The sequence below is a fragment of the Ceratina calcarata genome, unplaced genomic scaffold, assembly GCF_001652005.2.
Source record: "Ceratina calcarata isolate Rehan_Ccalc_2016 unplaced genomic scaffold, ASM165200v1 scaffold39.2, whole genome shotgun sequence".
Taxonomy (NCBI): domain Eukaryota; kingdom Metazoa; phylum Arthropoda; class Insecta; order Hymenoptera; family Apidae; genus Ceratina; species Ceratina calcarata.
In genome coordinates this window covers 497388-516630 of record NW_017162322.1, presented here as the reverse complement: position 1 = coordinate 516630, position 19243 = coordinate 497388, and the positions used below count along the sequence as shown (strand labels likewise).

The following is a 19243-nucleotide window of genomic DNA, read 5'->3' as shown; positions in this document are numbered from 1 at the left end:
AGGCCTCGATCCTTCCTCGGGATTCTTCGTCGCGTGCCTACTTATTTAAACTCCAGGAAAACGCATGTTCCACTGCTGACGCGAAGGTTATAATTAAACACACCGGCGCGTGCTCCAGTACTCGTTACTTCTGTTTCTTCTTATTCTTTTCCTTTTTCTTTTTATTTTCTCGCAGAGTTTTTAGTTCCAATCGCGAACCCGCTTCGGTCAACGTCGACCGAGTAAATACAGCTTCTCGTGCAAACGTTTCAAGGAAGGTTCAGCGCTGTACGAACGGTATTTAAGTGAGTGTTTTCCGGCTCTTTCCCTTTTCTACCTCTCGTTTAATCCTCCTCGTCGAACCTCTTAACGGATCATTTCTATCGAGTTTTTTTATTTTTCTTTCGATGCACCTGCAGATTGTTTAAATAAAATACATTATCACTGCAATTTGTTTTCAATCAATCCCCGTTTTTTTTTTTTCAACGCGGAAACATTTTCTTGAAATCCTTGTGTGCCAGCTACCGTTAAGCCACCGGCAGTAAATCAAGTCAGAGATATCGATAATTTTAACGTGATATGTGAGCTCTATGATATACTGCAAATGGATTTTCGTCGAGGTATTTCAATTGGTATTACTAGAACGCGGAGGACTTTTAAAACTTGCCGATTGTCTAACTTTGATTTCCGCTCGCAGGTGGTTTCCTTTTATGCATCGTCGAAGAAGGAAGAAACTTTTTTGATTCTCCCGTTTACATAGACAGTGCTCCCCTGCCTCCCCGTTGCGAACATCGAAATCGTATTTTCGTCACGAAAACATGATGGAACGGACAATCGTATTTGATTAAAAAACGTCGCGCGTTATCACTTATCCCGTACGTGAGTCGTTGTTGTTCGTTGGAAATCCGTAAAAAATAAACGGGCTGAGTAAATAAACAGTGAATCGATCGGTCTGGCAATAAACAATTGCTCGTCGCGTTGCGTTCCCAGTTCCGAAATAAAGGAATCGACGCGGTAAACGAGTCAATGCTAAATTGAAAATGTTGCAAAAGGAATAGGTAACTGATTGTTTATTTGATCAGACCCCTCCGCCGTTTCCCTTTTGCCGAATCGATTTCTTGTTTCCCCCGACGGTATTTCATAAGATTGAACAGGGAATGTAAAATTCCTGACAGGATCATACATCTCGCGACGAGTTTTTGGCAAACTCTTTACGTATTCAGCTCTCTTCTTCTCGCACTCGAGCGACGGCACGATATCCGAAGTTGATGCTTCTCAAACAATGTAACGACTGTCGGAAATGACTCCATAAAACCCTTTTATTCCACGATTCAAACGCATATACCTAGCGTAGAAATCGGCAAGTTTACCTTTTAAGCGGATTCGTAAGTTTGCACAAACGTGAGCTATTGTCCGTTGTTCGGCGAACGATTGATCGTCGAAATCGAGATAGAAACGGTGGCCCACCGAATCGAGTTTGAATGGATCGATCGGCGGACCGAAATGAATCCGGTACTAGGGAACAAAAAAAAGAAGAATAGTTCAATATCGGCGGGTACAACTGAAATTAAAATTCTCGGCGCGAAAATTAATGGCAATTGTGGCTGCAACAATCGCGGTCGAAAAGTGGCGGGTAATTGATTTAAAAATTAAACTCAGCGTAAGAATTTTATTAACGCGGGTAACGGGGCGACTGTTCATCGAACAATCGGTTTGTAATATACTTTCGATCAAATCAATTCGGGCCAAGCTACCGTGAACGCGGATACGTTTAATCCGCCGCGAGTGCGCAAATATCGACCGTCCGTTGTGAACTATCGTCAAAGATTTAAACCGTTAAAATGGTTAAACAATAATGTCCGATACCAGAGTTCATTTGCAAGGTTCCAATTAAAAAATTAGGGCCGTGTTAATAATTAGCACACGTTCCCTGCCCACTCGATACTCCCTCCTGCCTTTCAAATATTGACAAAATACGTGCCTGGATATTTTACAATAATTTAACAAGCGATTTAAAATGTATCCGACGTGAACGCGGTGTTTGCTTAGTCAGATCCGATGGAAAACGTAATTTCGATCCGTTACAGTTGAAACATTTGAAAATCGTTTATTTCCACAATGACGGATTCGCATTGACGCAATTTACGACTTACACGTATCGAATTATTTCGTTTCGTTTGTTTATGTGAAATGCAGGAAAAACACACGTTTTTACATTCTATTTATCTTCAGTTTCATGCGAGAAATCATGCAATGCAGTCTATTCTCTAATGAATTAAAATAAAATACGAGGATTTGTAGAAAAATATTGAAAATAAACAATGAATCGCATTTGGTGTTGCAAGCTATTGCAATCGCGGATCCGTGCAACGGTCTCTGCTCGAAAAAAAGCAACGGCGCTTCATTTATCCCTATCTGCAGATTGCGGACCTAACGTAATATCAGTTTGAAACATTTACATGAGTCGGCAAATTGCTTATACACGCGTTTGTACGAGTGCCTGTACGTGTGTCCACATGCACACCTATACGCGTGCAAACAACGACCAGGGTAGCCGGTCCCCGCTTTTACTGTACGAAACCGCGGCACTCATTATTCCATTTGCCGGCGGAAAGTTATTTGTACGGTCAAAATTAGAATCCCTTGTCGGATTACAAAATTCGTTGCCCTTTTTCTCCACTGATTACCGCTAGGAATAACAATCGCGCAACGTTGATATACGAACAAGAACAAATAATATCTGGACGAAGAAACATGAACACTGAAAAATGCTAGCGAGAACAATTACATTATACGATTCTTGCAGGAATTAATTATCGAGCGCGACCGTTACTCCTCTGTAGTCATCGAAAAAATGTATAATACGTTCCGATCGTGTCTGATATTCATTCAATTACTTAAAGGGAAACTACGCGATTTGAAGTCGTCTTTTTTAAATTTCTTTGAATGAGAAAGAGACGAGTGTTTCTGCGAGGAGATTGGAAGAATTCTTGGAGTTTCGCGTAGGAATTCTTGGCGTTTCCATTAATGCACGCAGAACTCTCCGAGGCCAAAGAGAGTTATCCGGATCCGGGTGAATTCAAAGGCAGATTTGTGCATATCGAATTCTCTCCATGGAACTTCACCTCGCTACTACTACCGAGTCTACCGTCTTTCGTGTAATCAACAGTATTATTTATCGGTGTGAAATCAGCGCGGTACGGCTCGCTTTGAGAAATTTACACGAGACACACTGTCAGAATGTTGATCACTAACATTGTAAGATTCTCTCAAATAGAAAGATGAAGCAGACTCTCTAAATAAGCGTTCACAGTTCTCTAATATTAACATAAGCGTACGAACCGAATGCGATTCGTAATTAAATATCAAATAGTTCCTTCGTTAATTATTGTGCATGTTTAATATCTAACATCTCAGAATAATTTCATTACTTCTATGAATCATTCACAATAATCCAATAGTCATTGACAGAATCATAAAATAATAATCATAATGTTTAAAATATTTCATAATTTCTTTCACATTGGGAGACACGTATGAGGGGTTTTTACCTCACCTCAGGAAAGGTCCTGCTTCCTCTCTAACTATTAATTACAAAAAGAAACGCTGCACTCTAGATAATGCCTCTGTTGAGTGTAGGTTTATAACAGACCATTCCCTAACATCGTTAGCTTCATCAGGGCACCCGTAGAATCGACTTCATTTTCAGAGCTAACTGGCGAAGACTAGTTCCCATCTACTGTTGTGTTAGTTCCCTCGAGTCGTTCATTTTTCAAAATAAGATTACAACCGTACAATTTTTTACCTTTTTCTGCCAATCGAAACAATTGAATTTCAGGAAAAGCGAGCAGTCCAAATTAATATTATTTGAGTCGGCCGGCGAAGATTTATTTTTCATGCTCCCATCGTTTACCAGAAGCTGTTTAATCTCGAATGCATAGCATCGTCAGTATTCATGACGATATTACTTGGAATTGGTTCAACTGATAATTATTAGAATAATTTAATAGCTCGGACAATGGCCCTCACGTTGGAACCCCTCACGTTCATTGCCATGCGTTCTACACACATCCACGAGAAATCACGAAACGCGGAACAATAGAAGTTTTAATTAAGAAAAGCGAAAACGGAGCTTTTGTTCTGTTTTTGTTAACTTGGTCACTGTAACAGCACCTCTGAGGTTCAAGTGAGGACCATATCGCGCAAAACTAATTTAAGTTCCACCAGACGTGAACTTGTGTGTTACGCCGCTCGCTCCATAACTAGAAACATAGTACACATATACACGCACAAGTAGTTGTTCCCGATTTATGTCTCACTTCTAATTGCTTATTGTAGTTTCTTAACTGTAGTCAACACCGCTGCATCCGGTTTCCCTTTTGAATTACAACATCGAAACGCAACTCTTCCCTTCCGTATATTACCTGGATTCGCGGAACGATACTCGTTAATGTAGGATCGCATGCGCGCAAAGACAAATTCATTTATTTCCAGTAGTGTCTCGCAGAAAATGTATGGGAATAATTTCTCCGTCGCAGCGAAGTGAAAGGAAATAAAAGTAGTAATTTGGTACTGATGAAAAAGAAAGATGCCCGCCTTCCCGCAACGAGATTTTTCATGCTCCTCCTCATATCGACTATATTTTGCAATAAAGAGAACTGGAAATTTCGCGGCAAGGGAAGAATCTAAGATAAATGTTGACTATAAAATATGCTGAAGCGTGCTCTCCCTCAACGTTCCATGCGAATAATTTTCCACGCTGCGATGCTTAATGTGAACATCATTCTATATAGAGCCGGGTACCACCTATATTACATCCGCTGTGACACAGTTTGCACATTATATTTCTTATCTGGTACACACTGCTTTTAGAAGAATTGAAAAAGTGGACGTTTATCGCTGAAGCATTTCTATTTTATTCGTACCACCCACAAAGTAAGAAGTTTCCTCTCTTCGAACTTAGATTCCAAATATTGAAACTTCTGCAAAGGTTGCGCCTGGTTTCGCTTCTTACCAAATCGAGCAGAATGAAGGTATTTTAATCTCTCTCTCTCTCTCTCTCTCTCTCTCTCTCTCTCTCTCTCTCTCTCTCTCTCTCTCTCTCTGTACACACACACACACACACACATATACAGTATATTCAGGAATTTCTGTACATACCTACAGTTGCCGATCCCTTTGGTCCCTCCTGGGTCACGGCAGCACGCTTTCCGCCTTCGGTTCGCAGTTGAATTTCAATTTATTAAAATGCCAGGTCCCTCTCTCGAGCAAGGCTCGGTGATCCTTTTTAACGTCGTCGCTTCGCTTTCCTCTTTTATATCGCTTTCCGGAAGCTGGCACGAAACGCCGCGCCCTGGCTCGAATGTCTGAATATAAACAGCGACGCTTTACAATTCATGACCCATGAACGGAACCACGACTCCTTATTCTCCGTTTCTCCGTCTTACCGATGTGAAACACACCCCACGGCTCCTTAAGAAAATAGTATACTTCCGATTATTTTTGACAATTTCGTGATTTGTATGGAACAACCCTTGGTCGTCCCTTCTTCCCGTACGGCTCCTTACATCATCGTATGTATTTTCCAGTGTCCTAACTGATTATTCTTAACATAAGTATCAGTATTCAATAAATGCAATTTTTACATACTCGATTAACAATTTCATTTTTTAACAATTTCTTGGTTTACATGGAACATCAGGTTGCCTCTTCTTTCCTGTGGGACTCCTTAAATCGTCGTAGTATTTTCTAATCGATCAGATTTAATTACAGATCTGAGATCGATACTTCTCGACGTTCGATAAACGTAATTATCAATACTTATCTAATTAGTATATTTCCTAAGTATACTCGAGAAGCTCGTTAATTTTTATTCAATTGTCGGTGCATTGTTTGGAAAAAGTTGCGGAAACTAGACCATTCGAAAAAGTTGTTCGTTTCTTTATTCACGTGGAACCGGGCTGTACGTGCGGCGGCATGATTATCAGTAGCCCTTAGGAACCGGGCCTCGAACTCGAGATGCTTTCGACGACCAAACGAGCTACTTGAATGCAGACGACCTTTGCTGAACATCGCTACATCCAATACATACGAACTCGGACACAACTCAACCTTTTTCCGACGCGCTGCAACAGACGTTCGAAATTGTCTGCATAATTCTTGTTAGACTTTCCATTCGATACCTGTAGGAAATTATTGCCGAAGGATCAGTCGTTTAAAAAATACCCCGTGCCGAAAGGAAACCACAGTTTATACTATAAAAATATTATCTCGCTCTGTCGTGAATTTCCAGTATATATTTTTTTTTATTTTAAGCCAGTTAAAATTATTTTATCCGACAGGTTCAATTCCCGATCCGCGTAAACTACGTTTTTCATCAAACCGAAAGCATTGTTTGCGGCAACGCGCAAAGCAATTTACATCGAAATTGTTGTTACGCTTTTATCGTTGCTTTCTTTTTATATTTTTATACGTGGAAGGTAAAAACGTATCGGGCCCTCGGGGACGCTCATAATACATCGCCATCTGCGCAGCAGCAACTCTCTTGTCACTAACGGCCACTGTTTCACGCGAGAAACCATCGGGCAGAAACTACTTTAAGGGACCCGCTGATAAACTGCGAAAGTGTCTGGATAATTGTACAGCGCGCGAGCCTCTCGTACCGAGTATCACCCCCGCCGTTGTGGCAAGGATCCATCAACTTTAATTTAGAGAACAAGGAAAAAGTAACTCCCATCAGTCAAATTATTGCACGTGGCGAAAGGAATTTAAAAAAACAGATTGAATAAACATTATTCCAATGTTAGACTTCGTTTATTTTAATACAAACTAAAAAAGAGAACGAGTAAACTTTCTTAACGAATTACGTAGAGCACGACGAACTCATTTTTTGCATAATGCTACGCTTTCAACTGATCCCATCACGTGTGTGCATAGAGTGACAAAAAAGGCGAAGTAACTACGGGATAAAAATACTAAGACGGATGATTGCATTTCTGTTGCAAGCCGCGCTATTTATCTCGCTCGTCCTCCGCGGGTCTTGCGACAAACCTGTCGTACTTACGACAGTGAAATAGCGATTCGTGAAAATTTTGCTACAGCCGGATGATTTAACGTCCCAGTTCCGATTTTTCATTAAAATTTTCCACTTCGCGCGGCCATTTTTCCAGCACGCTTCTCTCCCTTCGTTTATAAATAACCCGTGGCAAAAGATTCTACCAAGCTGTTGGCTTATTAGAGAAGATTGAATTTATGATAGAAATGCTGGATTTGTGGTAAAATATTATTTTATATATTCGATGTAATGTTATTAATTTTAATAGAAATAATTGGAAGTTGTCTTTTATGGAAAACTTTTTAAATAAATTTCTAGAGTTTTCACCGGTTAGTTTGCTTGACTTCCAGGGATCTCGATAAATTCTCAGCCTCTCCTCTCTGCCAGAAATTCCCTATAAGGGGGACACACATGATTATAAATGGTAGGTGCGCTAACCCTCGGGAGTTGACCTCAACGCCTGTCACCTACAGAATCTTTCAACGAACCGAAAATATCACCTGAATATAAAAACCATTGCGAATATATGAATCCACGTGATGCTCCCAATTGATTTATTGATGATAAATAAATGACTATAAAATGAAATACGTCTGATCAATTCTCCTTTTCGAAAACTGATAACTCATCCAGTCTTATTTCGTTTAAGAGTATTGTGTTTATGAGATCGGAGATGGAAAAGAGTTTGTAAATTATCTGCTCCCTTTCGTTCTCTGACAGCTTCCTTTGATCTGAAAATCATGGCGGTATTGCGTCCAACGGTATTGAAAAGCGTTTTTGAAATATATTCGAGAGTCCAGGTTGTAGCTCAACCGAGCGGAACGATCGAAATAAGTTTGGCGTCGTGCCGCACTCCAGATATTTTTCTCTAAAGGAAGAAGAAGCCAAACCCGAAGTACTCAGCCACACGGTCAACTCGAACTCCGATATTTAATTATAAAACTTCAAACCATAAAGTAGACCAATTAAATATATACAGAGGTATCGGAAAATAATTAGTTCGAATATTTATTTAATAGAGAGAGCGTGAGTGTGTAAGGGATTAATCTCTGTGACAGTAAAAGGGCGGCGAGGGAAGGCAGTCAATGGCCTGGTGGTAAAGATGGTCGAGCTCTCAGCTTCCTTTAGGAAAAATCAATTTTCGCCGACGCTACTTATAATCTGATTAATTAAAAGGGGAGCAACCTAAAACCTGAAATACGGTATATCATACGGGATATTATGAAATAAAAAAAAAAAGAAAGAGCGAATAGCACCGAGGCCGAGTGCCGGTTTTATTTTAATGGATGTAAAATCCGTCCGGCGTTTTAGAACTTTTTCGCGCCGTGTAAAGTTTTAAAGTATAGCATAGGAAATTGCGTTTTAATTGCGTGTACCTAGCTACATGGGTTTTAAGTGGACGCATATTTCACGCGAAATCGATACACGCTGCCTTCTCTCTCCCCCCCTCTCTCTCCTTCTCTCCTTCACGTCAGAAAAGATATCGAATATTCCATGACTCCTTTAGAAGAATATTGGCTAAGGAATTCATTAGTGTCTGGAAAAATAGGAAAACCGAAACGTTAGCTTATTTAAAAATAGCTGACATATTTTCTAAGAGTTTTGATTCAAAGTATCTGCTCCGGCGTGTCTCTCGAAGAACTCCGGCGCCGAAGTCAAGATACATTCCGGTTTCGTCTAAATTGTTTCGTCCCCTTAGTTTCGTTCATGCGTTACTTAATCCAAAGCGGACGCGCGGCTCTCTTTCTACTGAAATTTACGGAATGCAATTCCTCCCGCGCCTGACTCTCCGCTGCGAACAAAGTGACGCAACGGGGAAATTTAATTCGAACGTTAAAGTCAAACTGTCCCGCTTTGATGAAACGAACATTGGTTTAAGTTTATCTTCGATTCTTCTTATCTCGCTTTGATTATCTTTTCTGTCCGCCCTTTGTACCAGCTGCGGATCGGAACTTTTCAATTTCATTCTTATTCATGAACTAATCGGTGTATTGTTTAAAGAGCGAAGTTGGAAAAGTTTCAAGACGGCGGAAGTTATTTATATTACAAATAACTACCGGTTCGCTAACGATGCTAGTCAGTATTATTCATGGCCAACTACGCTCACGGATACACCCTGACTTCCCTTTAAAATCGATCAACCGATTCCCGCAATTTTTTTCTATTATCTGTCCGTAACGAAGCTTGATGTTCCACACTTCCATTCATTTTATATCAATCTCTCTTGCATTTTTAATCCAATTCTGTACCTATTTAAGAAAATTTATTACATTTCATATATGAATGAGCGTGTAAGTAGCAAGACTGAAAATTCGAGCCGGCGCGAAGAAATTTTAATAACCCTGCGACGCCGGGAAATCAGAAAATTCGAAAAAAGAAATAGAGTTTCGCGGTGGAATACTCAGCCGTTAAAACGTTTTCCCGGCTGACGAATGGCCCTATTTCAGTAACGAGTAATGAGTAATGAGGGGAACCGATTGCAATTAGACTCGAATGACGTGATCGCAATGATACCGGGCGGTTAGGTCGCGCGACCGCTTGTTCTTTAGCCGCATGCTCGTCGAAGAGGCAAGGGAGCGAGCGAACGGGCCACGGTCTCGCGCTCTTGGCGCAGTTCCGCCTCATCGTTGCTTCATTATCCGTACTTAACGAAGCTTTTCTGCAAAGCACAGCAACGATCGATTCGAGCCAGTTCCTTCATGGAAAAATAGACCATCGAGGCGCCACGCGGGAAACGTTCCCTCGCTGATTCGCGCGGTTGCCAGAGGTTTATAAAAATATCGCGCCGTGGAACGGAATTCGTTTATCAACCAACTGAGACTTTTCCTATTTAAACACTGATTAACCATTTAGAACAGAATTAGCAATAACACCAAATTACACGTTTCTATATTAGTCCCCTTTACAATTTCTGAATAAAATTGCGGTGTATTTTGCATGGTAAGAGTGAAACGCGTTGAATGAGGCGTCCAAAGAGGACGGTCGAACCTATTTTGTCAATTCTTTTGCTGCTGTCCATCTAGAGGAAAAAGAATTGGACTTTGATCTACGTGAAAAGAGTAAAGAAGATGTATCCGAAACGGCTGAGATTAAGAAGTTGAATCATTCCCATGATGCATTACGTGGTGGTTCTTTCTGTATGTACAACGTCGGCCAAATGTTCTTCGCAAACTGGGTTGCGCCAAACTCGCAGAGAATGCACTGTTTCGGGGAACAAACTTTTTCTAAAGATATGACAACAACTTCTTTAAGGACTGCTCATACGCGCTGCGGATATACCGAGCCCGAAGTCATTGCTCCGTTTTCGTTGAGAGACGTAAATTTCAGAATTTAAAGAACCATCGTTTGATAATAAATTTACATAAACGGTAGCAGCGAGCAGGCTGTATTTCTAATACACCGCCGTTACCACAATATTGTTGAACAGGAGGACTTTACACAACAATGCTCTCGTTCCCTTTACACGGTTGCTGAAAACTGCCACGTACTCACGTACCCCGCGGAAACACGTAGCGAAAATAAAACGCGGCAACGTGATGCACGAAACACGTCCATCTTCGTAAACCTTCGATATTGTAAGCGTGAAATTTTAAACTTGCTTCAAACTTGTTTCGAATTCTCTCCTTTGTTCAACGTCGTCCTGCATGAGAGATGGACATGATAGACACGCTTGATTAAGAATATAACAGGAGTACTATGTGCACATTTTTCAGATACTATTAGTCATATATAATCTGATTTTAATATTTGTTTAGTTTTAGATAATTAGCATTTGCGTAACAATGTTAGTAGAAAAATAACGTGGGTAATGGAAATTAGCGAGATCGACGTCGTGCAACGTCGCTGCAAAGGATGTCTGACTAACATTTACTTGAGCCTCCGTATCTACTTACTTGAATAGCTCAGCGTCTAGTCGCTGGCATCTGATGTCTGTCCCCTGTCTTAATGTACTGAACGCTCAACTTCAGACAGTGCGTTGTGGTAGGAGTAAGTAGCAATGTGGAGGGGAAACGTTGTAACAATACGTTTTCTTATTGGTATGTAACTATAGTTGTCAGATACACAAGAACTCTTACGCAAATTCCTACTAACTCCACTCGTTAAGGAATAATTGGCAATGAACGAACGAATTAATTGATTCGTCCTGAAGTATTCGAGATAAAAGAAATTGTATACGACCTTTTTTTCCCAGCAAATAGCAGTACTTACAACTTTTATTTGAGGCATTTTTCGAAATTCTGCAAAAAAATTTTAATTTCGGGTTAGAAGAAAAATTCATAGAATCTTTCTTGTAGAGAACGCCAGTGCCTACACTTTCTGTATAACAATTTCTCGCTAGCGTCAATAATTAATTAATGAATAAAATTGTTTACTGTGAAAACTTTTTCTTCGTCCAAACGAAATATGTTTCCGGCAGAAGTTGTATTTTGATGCAAATGAGCAGTTAACAAAGTAACAATTTAATTTTTTTTCAGATTTCTATAAATTCATTTTATATAATATTGTAAATTCTTTTTTAGTTAGAAAGTAAAACCGCTAAAATCAATTACTTTAATTAGTATCGTTAGTATTATGGTAATCGGGTCGCACAGTGCGAAGAATTTCAATCGTCGAAAAGAACGTTTCACGTAGGTTCTCGAGCACGTCTCTTGGTATCTCCTTGCTGGGAACTTCACAATCAAGTTTCGCGACCGTCTCTTACTTACTGACAACTCTCGTAAGTTCACTGAAGAGTCACTCAGCTATCAAGCATCCACTCGAAAAGTAGAAACTGGAAGTCATATGTTGCAAGGCGAGCGACGCATCGCGCAAACCCGGTCCTACGAAACTTTCTATTACTGTTCGCCTACGCGATATTCCGATAAAACCGCAACGTGCATTCGCAGCCAGCGCAACAGTCGCACCTGCGAACCCTACTGCACCAAGTTTTCCCCGGGACCGAATAATTTTCAAACGAAATTACAACCGCGCCGCGCCGCCGACCAAATGGCTGAATTTCATTGTCCATGTATTGCAGAAATTAAATGTGAAAATGAACCAGCTGCGGCTACGTCCTTCCAAATTACCTTGTAACTCTCTTTGATCTCGTCACATAATCGAAAAAATTTAATCCGGAATATAAAATACTACTTCGGGCAAAAACCCTTTTGGTCAAGTGTGATTAAATAACAAGTAAATGAAAGCATATCTAGGTGTAAAGTTTGAAAGGCCAAATTATTCCTCAACTATTGTTATCTATTCTTAATATCACAGAGTAGGTATACCTGTAAGTCTTTTACCTTATGGACCTCTTGTATCTGACGTTCACTTGCCATACTGAAGCGGAAAATGAACATCCTCAGTCTCATGAATAATGATCTAACGATGATCTGACGTTGTAGGTGACATGGAAATTGTAATAGAGTCCCAGAAGACGGGAGACAGAAGAACACCTTGATTGATAGGTCTACTCGTATACCTATACCGTGCTAATATCATATCACTGCATTCATCAAGAACTCTTTGCTCTTCTAGAAGAGTGGTTTCTAGTCTGTTAGATTTTCAATCAACGATCTCTTCTTTTGTTTCGATCGATCTAACCCGGGTTCGAATCGAAGGATCCGATAATCCTCGCGGGATAAGAAGCCGGCTTAAAAAGAGAACGGCATTGATGAAGAGCCGCGACCCGCGGCGACGTTCGTGGATTACGCTAATAGGAACAGCATAGAATTCTTGGCTGGCGATGGCTTAAAAGTTCAATTTCTGTTCGTAAGCTGGGAGCAGGACCGGAAACGTCGTCGATTCAATTACGATTAAAGGATTAAAAGGGACGTGCGTAAAGGGTGGTAGCGGTTGGCTCTTATTCCTACCCGAGTTTCCTCCTCGAGGGCCGGAATATGCCCCGTTGAGGATCCTCCAGCACTGCCGAGTCGACTGACTCAAGAGGGCATGATAATCCAACGAGGCTTTGACACTTGACTATGCGTCGCAGCATCTGTCACTTTTTCACCGCGCAGCAGCGACTACCGGAAGCTTAATGATCCACGAAATATTAAACTCCATATTTAAAAGGCCGGATCAACGTGGAATAATTCTTTTCGCAACTAGGCTAGGTAACATTATGTTGTACTGAACGAAGCGTATCGAGGTAGCGAGATTTCATTTAAATTCCCGAGGGCTCGTCGTTAGTACAGTGGCTACGTCGGAGAATTGATGGATTTCGGTAACAAATCTTAAATTCCAGGCGTGTCGCTTGTCGGAACGGAGTCGCGCACGTAGCACATAAATCTTAACCACCGAATGACGCTTTCTGTTGCAGAGCCGGAGAAAAGGACGCGCGCCCATCTACGCGGCGACACCTTGACGAACTTCCGAACGCGCACCGTAAACTTCCGCGAGTTCTCGCCGGGAAGGGAATGAGAGAACAGGGCGCAGGCTACCACGGTTTCAGGGCTGCCTTGAATTCATCTAATACACGTCCAACTGGGCATTAGTAATAAATGGAGAAATGTTCGACCGTCTAATGCAATACTTCAAATTCAAACGTCTGACTGTTCAACGCCGAGTTCTATCCCTCTGAGAGGACCGAATGAAAAATTACAACGCCAACGTTTCACCGCGTTAGCGAACCGTTCATTCTCCGGGAATATGTACGTTATTCTGGGATGAATTACCTGCGCGCCGGAAATGTTTGCTCGATGAAAATCTATTGAGGACTTCGTGTGTGCACTTCACTTCCGGTCTTGATCGAGAAATTCGGTTCGGCTAAGCCTAAAAGCCTATCCTCGACGAGTAGAAACTTCGTACGAGCTTATCGAATAAAAGCTTCGAGGGAAAGATCTCGTATGTTACCTGGAAATAAATTGTTGTCGTTACTTCTATCGCATTATCGACGAGAGGTGTTAACGGCGGGTTTTCATATCGGTCTCGAACTCCCGGCCATAACTTTAGAAATAACGATGTAAAAGAAAAGGGGGACCACTGTTTGTCTTCCAATCAGGACACCTCTTACTTCATAACTTCTTTAAATCAACAATTGTCACCGATCACAAGAAACTTTTCTCGAAGGGTGTTCATGAATTAGCTTCGAGCAATCTCTAACGTGTTCAATGAAATGTGTCACAGTGCCTAACATTCGCAAAGTCTATAATATCATCTGGAGTTATTGTATCAAAATCTACAAGTGAAAAATTCCATCAGAGGAAGGAAGTCGTTCTTGAGGGCGATTATGGCACTTACGAGATAAATGTGTCGCCGCTTTTATCGTGGTTACTCTGAGGGAATAGTTAAAACAGGAGGGTCGAGGGTTCAATTAATACGGAGGGTGTAAAGAGGCTCGTAATTAGCAGTGGGATGCCCCCATGACAAAAGGGAGGCACGTGGTGATGTCTTGTTGTTGTTGGTGCTGCGACAACCTCGGCGGTGCCGGTTCTTCGAGCGCTGGTGCTAGAGGCGTTGTTACCAGCAGTGTCGTCGGCGGCAACGCGAATAGTGGTGGTGGTCTCGGTATCGCTTCCGGTCTCTCGGCGATGCTCTCGCTGGTTGTCGTCACTGTCGCTATCAGCACCGGGGAGTGGCTGCTTACGGAGGAGAAACTGCCGAAAAGTTCGTCGAACGGCTCCGCGGAACCTGACAGCAAAGTTACCTACAGCGGTCTTTGGAGAGTCTGCGTTGCCATAAGTGAGTCCATCGGTTATTCGCTATAATTAGACTGCGGGTTCTTAAGCAATATGAAACTCCTACGATGTCTATTTAACGAGTGAAATGTAAATTAAGATTTCACTCTTGCACGTTACATACAATCTTTATATTATGTGCATATTTGAGTGCATAGAATCCGCAGGCTAAGAATGATATGTTCTCAGATAAGATAACGAGCTGGTTCGTCGAAGGATATTAAGATTATCTGGACACGATAATACTTTGTATTTTGCGAATGAACGAAAGAGAATGATGGTCAATGCGAAACAGACGATTCGTTATCAACGATATCCGTAATGCTCAAGAGATTAATATCTCATTAATCTTTCATAATCGTCTTCGTAAACACGATGCAACATTCCTTGTAATTACTGAAATCAGCTTAAATCGTAATCAGCTTATGAACTTCAGAAAAAAACAATAGCCACGGTTCAGAGATAACACGAAAGCAAAACTATTTCGTCGAATTTTTCTATCTACGTTAATTAAAATTTCGAACTTGTTAATAGTTTCAAAAAAGAATCGAACTACAATAAATTGTACAATCAACTAAACGATTTGAAACGTGATAAATTGGCTTTTCTGTAAAACTTGATGGAAAAAAAAATGTTGACTCGACGTTCAATTATTCGCTATGTCAATGATCGAACGCTTCAAAAAAGCAAAAACCGTGAAACGTGACAAAAATTGGTCTAAAATTTTCGTCGGCACATCCGTGGAACCGGCAGAATAAATTCTAAATAAAGAAAGAGTAGATTTTCCAGCAGTAATAAGATAACAAGCATACTTCCCTTCCCGATTGCCTTCTTTATTCTCAAAGCCCCTTTTTAGGTCAACCCCAATGCCACGAAAAGGCATTACGTGGTATTCTCGAGCGATCGTCTGACAACCGATCCGCTTATATTCCTGGTCGTTCGAAAAAAGAGTATAATATACAGAGAACTAGATATATACCAATGGAACGTTAACGGGAAATTGAAAAACTGGAAAAGGAGAGGGCGTCACTCGAAACTGGAAAATTGTTTGGGATCTTGCTTCGAAAGCGAGGTAAAGCGATGAATAAAACTGCATTTAAGGGAATAGAATCGGGGGTCGTTTTAGCTCTTTTCTAGTCCCACTATAAAACGAAAAGCCATGTCTCCAAGGGAGGCGAACAATTTTTGCTGAAAATTATTATACTAGGAAATATTCATTCCAGTAAAACTATGTAATTAGTGAACGTGATATTCGAGTAGGGTGCTCCAGGGTATAAAGATAAGTAGAAACAATTAGCAGGATATCTATTTAATCTCCAAATGTCCACGCTTCCTGGATGTGAGAGCTAACTTGTAGATTCAAGCTCTCCTGGGTGCCACGTATTCCAAACTTTTCTGACTGTCCACAAACACTCCTAGCAGCTTGTGCGCTTTTGCTCTACGTGACTGTTCGCCGTACCTAGCGTTACTTTAACTAACTACAATTTACCAACTTTTTTTACCAATTTACTGTTTTAAAAGAACGGTAAGATTAATCGGCTGCAGAATGAATATTTATATGTTCAGAGCGTCAATCGATATCTTAAAAGACCCATTTGACTTTATAATTATATTGTTTTACAGAAATATCTCAGATTCACCTGTGACAGTGTACGTACGGATGATTAAATGAAAATGGACTTTTAATACTATTCATAGCATATTTAATTCGACGAGTGTCGTTTATCGATTGTTACCCGCTCTTGTCTAGTTTATTTTTCATTTTCCGATAATAATCATTCGGAATCGATCGACGCGCGTCCCTATTTCCACGGCAATAAATCCCATGGAAACAAACGTTTCCGTCAGGGTGTCGCTTTTAAATGGAATTATTTCACCGCGGATTCGATTCTAAACATCGGCCCGGTCCGGGGTTCATAACTCGCTAACTAAATACACTAAATTGCTTTATCAGTTTCCTTCATAACATCCATTGTAAATATTTTTCCGCTTTACAAACAGAGAAATAATCGTGGCCTGCAATCAATTTACAAGTTATCGGTAAACAGTACAACAATACGATTTTCAATCATCATTGCAATATACACTCGCTATTGATATTTTTTTTTTTAAATATTACACACAGTATTCAATTTTTAAGTCAATGTATAAAATCCAGTTTGGTCATTGGACGTTCTACCGAAGTTTGGAGGATCCCATCGTTTTAATTTGATAAGTTTCTGACGATGTACAAACGAAACAATTAATCCCGGTTCCCGGAAACCGGTTTCATCACGGTCCTCGTTCCAACTCTTAAAGGGGCCTGGACGCTCCGCGAATAAATTCCACGGCTCTAACCGGCGCTCTTAAAAAGTAGATTTTTCATTTCGACGATTCGAGATATCGCCCTCCATTTCTCGCCGCCTCCAACTACTTTGCGTAGCCGTTCCCTGAAAACTTTTCCTGAATACTTAACCAACAGGACTTACGGGATCCCACGAGTAACGTTACAGCCGAGGAGTTTAGTGCCGGCTGCTCTTACGGATGTCTACCGACGTCTGTCTTTGCTCATCCGATCTCAAATATCTGCCAAATTCTTCCGCTCATTCCCTGTAATCCATTTAATATTCCACGTGTACTTTTAATCTCGCTGTGTCGCGGTTTCCTTTTATTTCCTGTTGACTCGCGCTGGTTACACGGTCCGCCCTTAGTTGCCAGACACGTAGGATTACGTGCTCTAACTCCTGAATATTAATGTCCCCGCGACGAAGTCGTGACGCTATAATTTCCAGTGGTTTAGTAACAAAACATGTCATAAAACGAAGTCGGTATCGTTTTAATAATGTAACGCGAGGAATGATCACGAACGTCTCGTCGAGTCATGAAAATACGCTTGGCAATCAGTCGCAGAAGTTCCGCGGGAAAAACAATGATATTTAACTCGTAAGTCTCATGAAGCGTTTTACCTTCGCCACTCTATTCTCATGTATTTTCATATCTCACGACGAAACGACACGGGGTTAAATGTATTCTACGTGTGGAGCATTGCAACGAAATACGCCGTTACCCTTGTTACTGGATAACGATAATTTATTTCTAGTAATCAAGCTTGCTTATCAGTTATCTTCCACGGCATCCTTTGGTCGTTTTAATGCCGTAATGAATTTATTGCGAATATGAAGAATGCTTTCCGTGCCGTTTGAGAGATACAATTGTAAAAGAGGCAGCGATTAATCTAATCGGGAAGGGTTGCCGGAGCAATATTTCTCGCGCAACAAAGGCGAATCATCGTCGGTTTCCGTTGCAAACGCCTCCACGAGAAATTTTCCCCCGGCCGAGAGGCAGGAGGGTGGAAAGCATTTAACCGGTAATATTCGCGAAGCGTTCTGTGATTCCGGTTCCTCGGCTCTTCGCCGATGGGGAATGACGGCGGGGCGGCATGGGAGGATCGCCTCTGAAGGAGACGAGTACAGTGGGTCGGAAATGACTCGTTATCGAGGGCACCGGAAACCGCTCTCTCCCCTTCTACCGTCCCTGGGCTTCTGCGCCTACTCGAAGAAAGGAACGATGCCCCCTGGCTACGCCGTCGGCTAAAGAAGGGTGGAAAAAAAAAGAAATAGAACTACCGATGGGATGGAGCCTCGTCCAACAACCGGATAACGTCTTATCGCGGTCGAAGAGACTCGAATTTTGTGGCCCGAGCCAAGAACCCAGAAAGAAAATTGCGTATAGAACGCGGCTGGTCTGCCCGAGGTGGCTGTTTCTCCTTTTCCCTCAATTCACTATGATAGCGCTGAATTCTCCTGCCGTTTTCCCCATTCGGGATACGTTCTTGTCGCAAAACAATTAGAATATTCAGTTAAAATGAAATTTCGTAATGCGATGGATTACTGAATGTCTTTTGACTGACTTTATCATCGTAATTTCGCATTCCGCTTGAGCGAACGCAAGGAATTTGAATCGTCGCCGTAAACATCTTGAAGTAAATATTGAAATAAATCCGGTTTCTCGATGTTTTCACGGTGCGCTTAATATTGTAGTCTGCTGCGCGCCCTTCCGCACGGGCTGATGCCGGGATGCGGATTTACCGCGCGTTTAACCATCGTAAATTCTGTTAATCTTCGTATCTTGGTTACACCTCAGTAAACAATTTTGCAACTTGTTGCGAGAGTCCAGTCTTTTCGTTGGCCGGGACTTAATCGAAGTTACCAACGCGTTTATCACTCCTTCAGAATCGACCAACTCGTCAAGTTCTGATATTAAAATCACCTCCCTCGTTAACCAGTGAAATGAGTTTTTAACATGAAAACAATTTGCTCTTCAATTTAAATTAAATTCTGTTGATAAACTTAGTTATTGATATGTAGCTGCAGTTTTCAGATACGAAAAATGTTTTAGCAAGCAAGTTCCTTCGAATTCCACTCGTTAAGAAATAATTAGCAATAAACGCACTAATTAATCGATTCGTCTTGAAGTATTCGAGATAAAAAAAACTGTATACGACCTTTTTTTCCAGGAAAGAGCAGTATCTAGAACTCTTATTTGAAGCATTTTTTGAAATTCTGAAAAAATAAAA

At 41.1% G+C, this 19243-nt stretch overlaps 1 protein-coding gene and 1 long non-coding RNA gene across 4 annotated transcripts in view; one reads left to right on the top strand and one right to left on the bottom strand.

The window, feature by feature from the left end:
• Nucleotides 1-19243, top strand: part of Stg-1 (stargazin related protein STG-1) — a 29830-nt gene that overhangs the window by 468 nt on the left and 10119 nt on the right. For 2 of the 3 annotated variants that reach the window (XM_026814458.1, XM_018026721.2), the window contains exon 2: nucleotides 13332-14692. In XM_026814458.1, the coding sequence (XP_026670259.1) occupies nucleotides 14374-14692 (319 nt within the window). In that variant the 5' untranslated portion in view covers nucleotides 13332-14373. Of the gene's footprint in view, nucleotides 1-12786; nucleotides 13126-13331; nucleotides 14693-19243 lie in introns of those variants that run through there. The other variant, XM_026814457.1, reaches the window with a different exon arrangement.
• On the bottom strand, nucleotides 1635-11177 carry LOC113464479 (uncharacterized). The gene is made up of 4 exons (XR_003389337.1): nucleotides 10927-11177; nucleotides 5427-6104; nucleotides 5140-5345; nucleotides 1635-3907 (listed from the first exon to the last, which is right to left on the bottom strand). It is a non-coding gene; the product is annotated as an uncharacterized LOC113464479 (long non-coding RNA).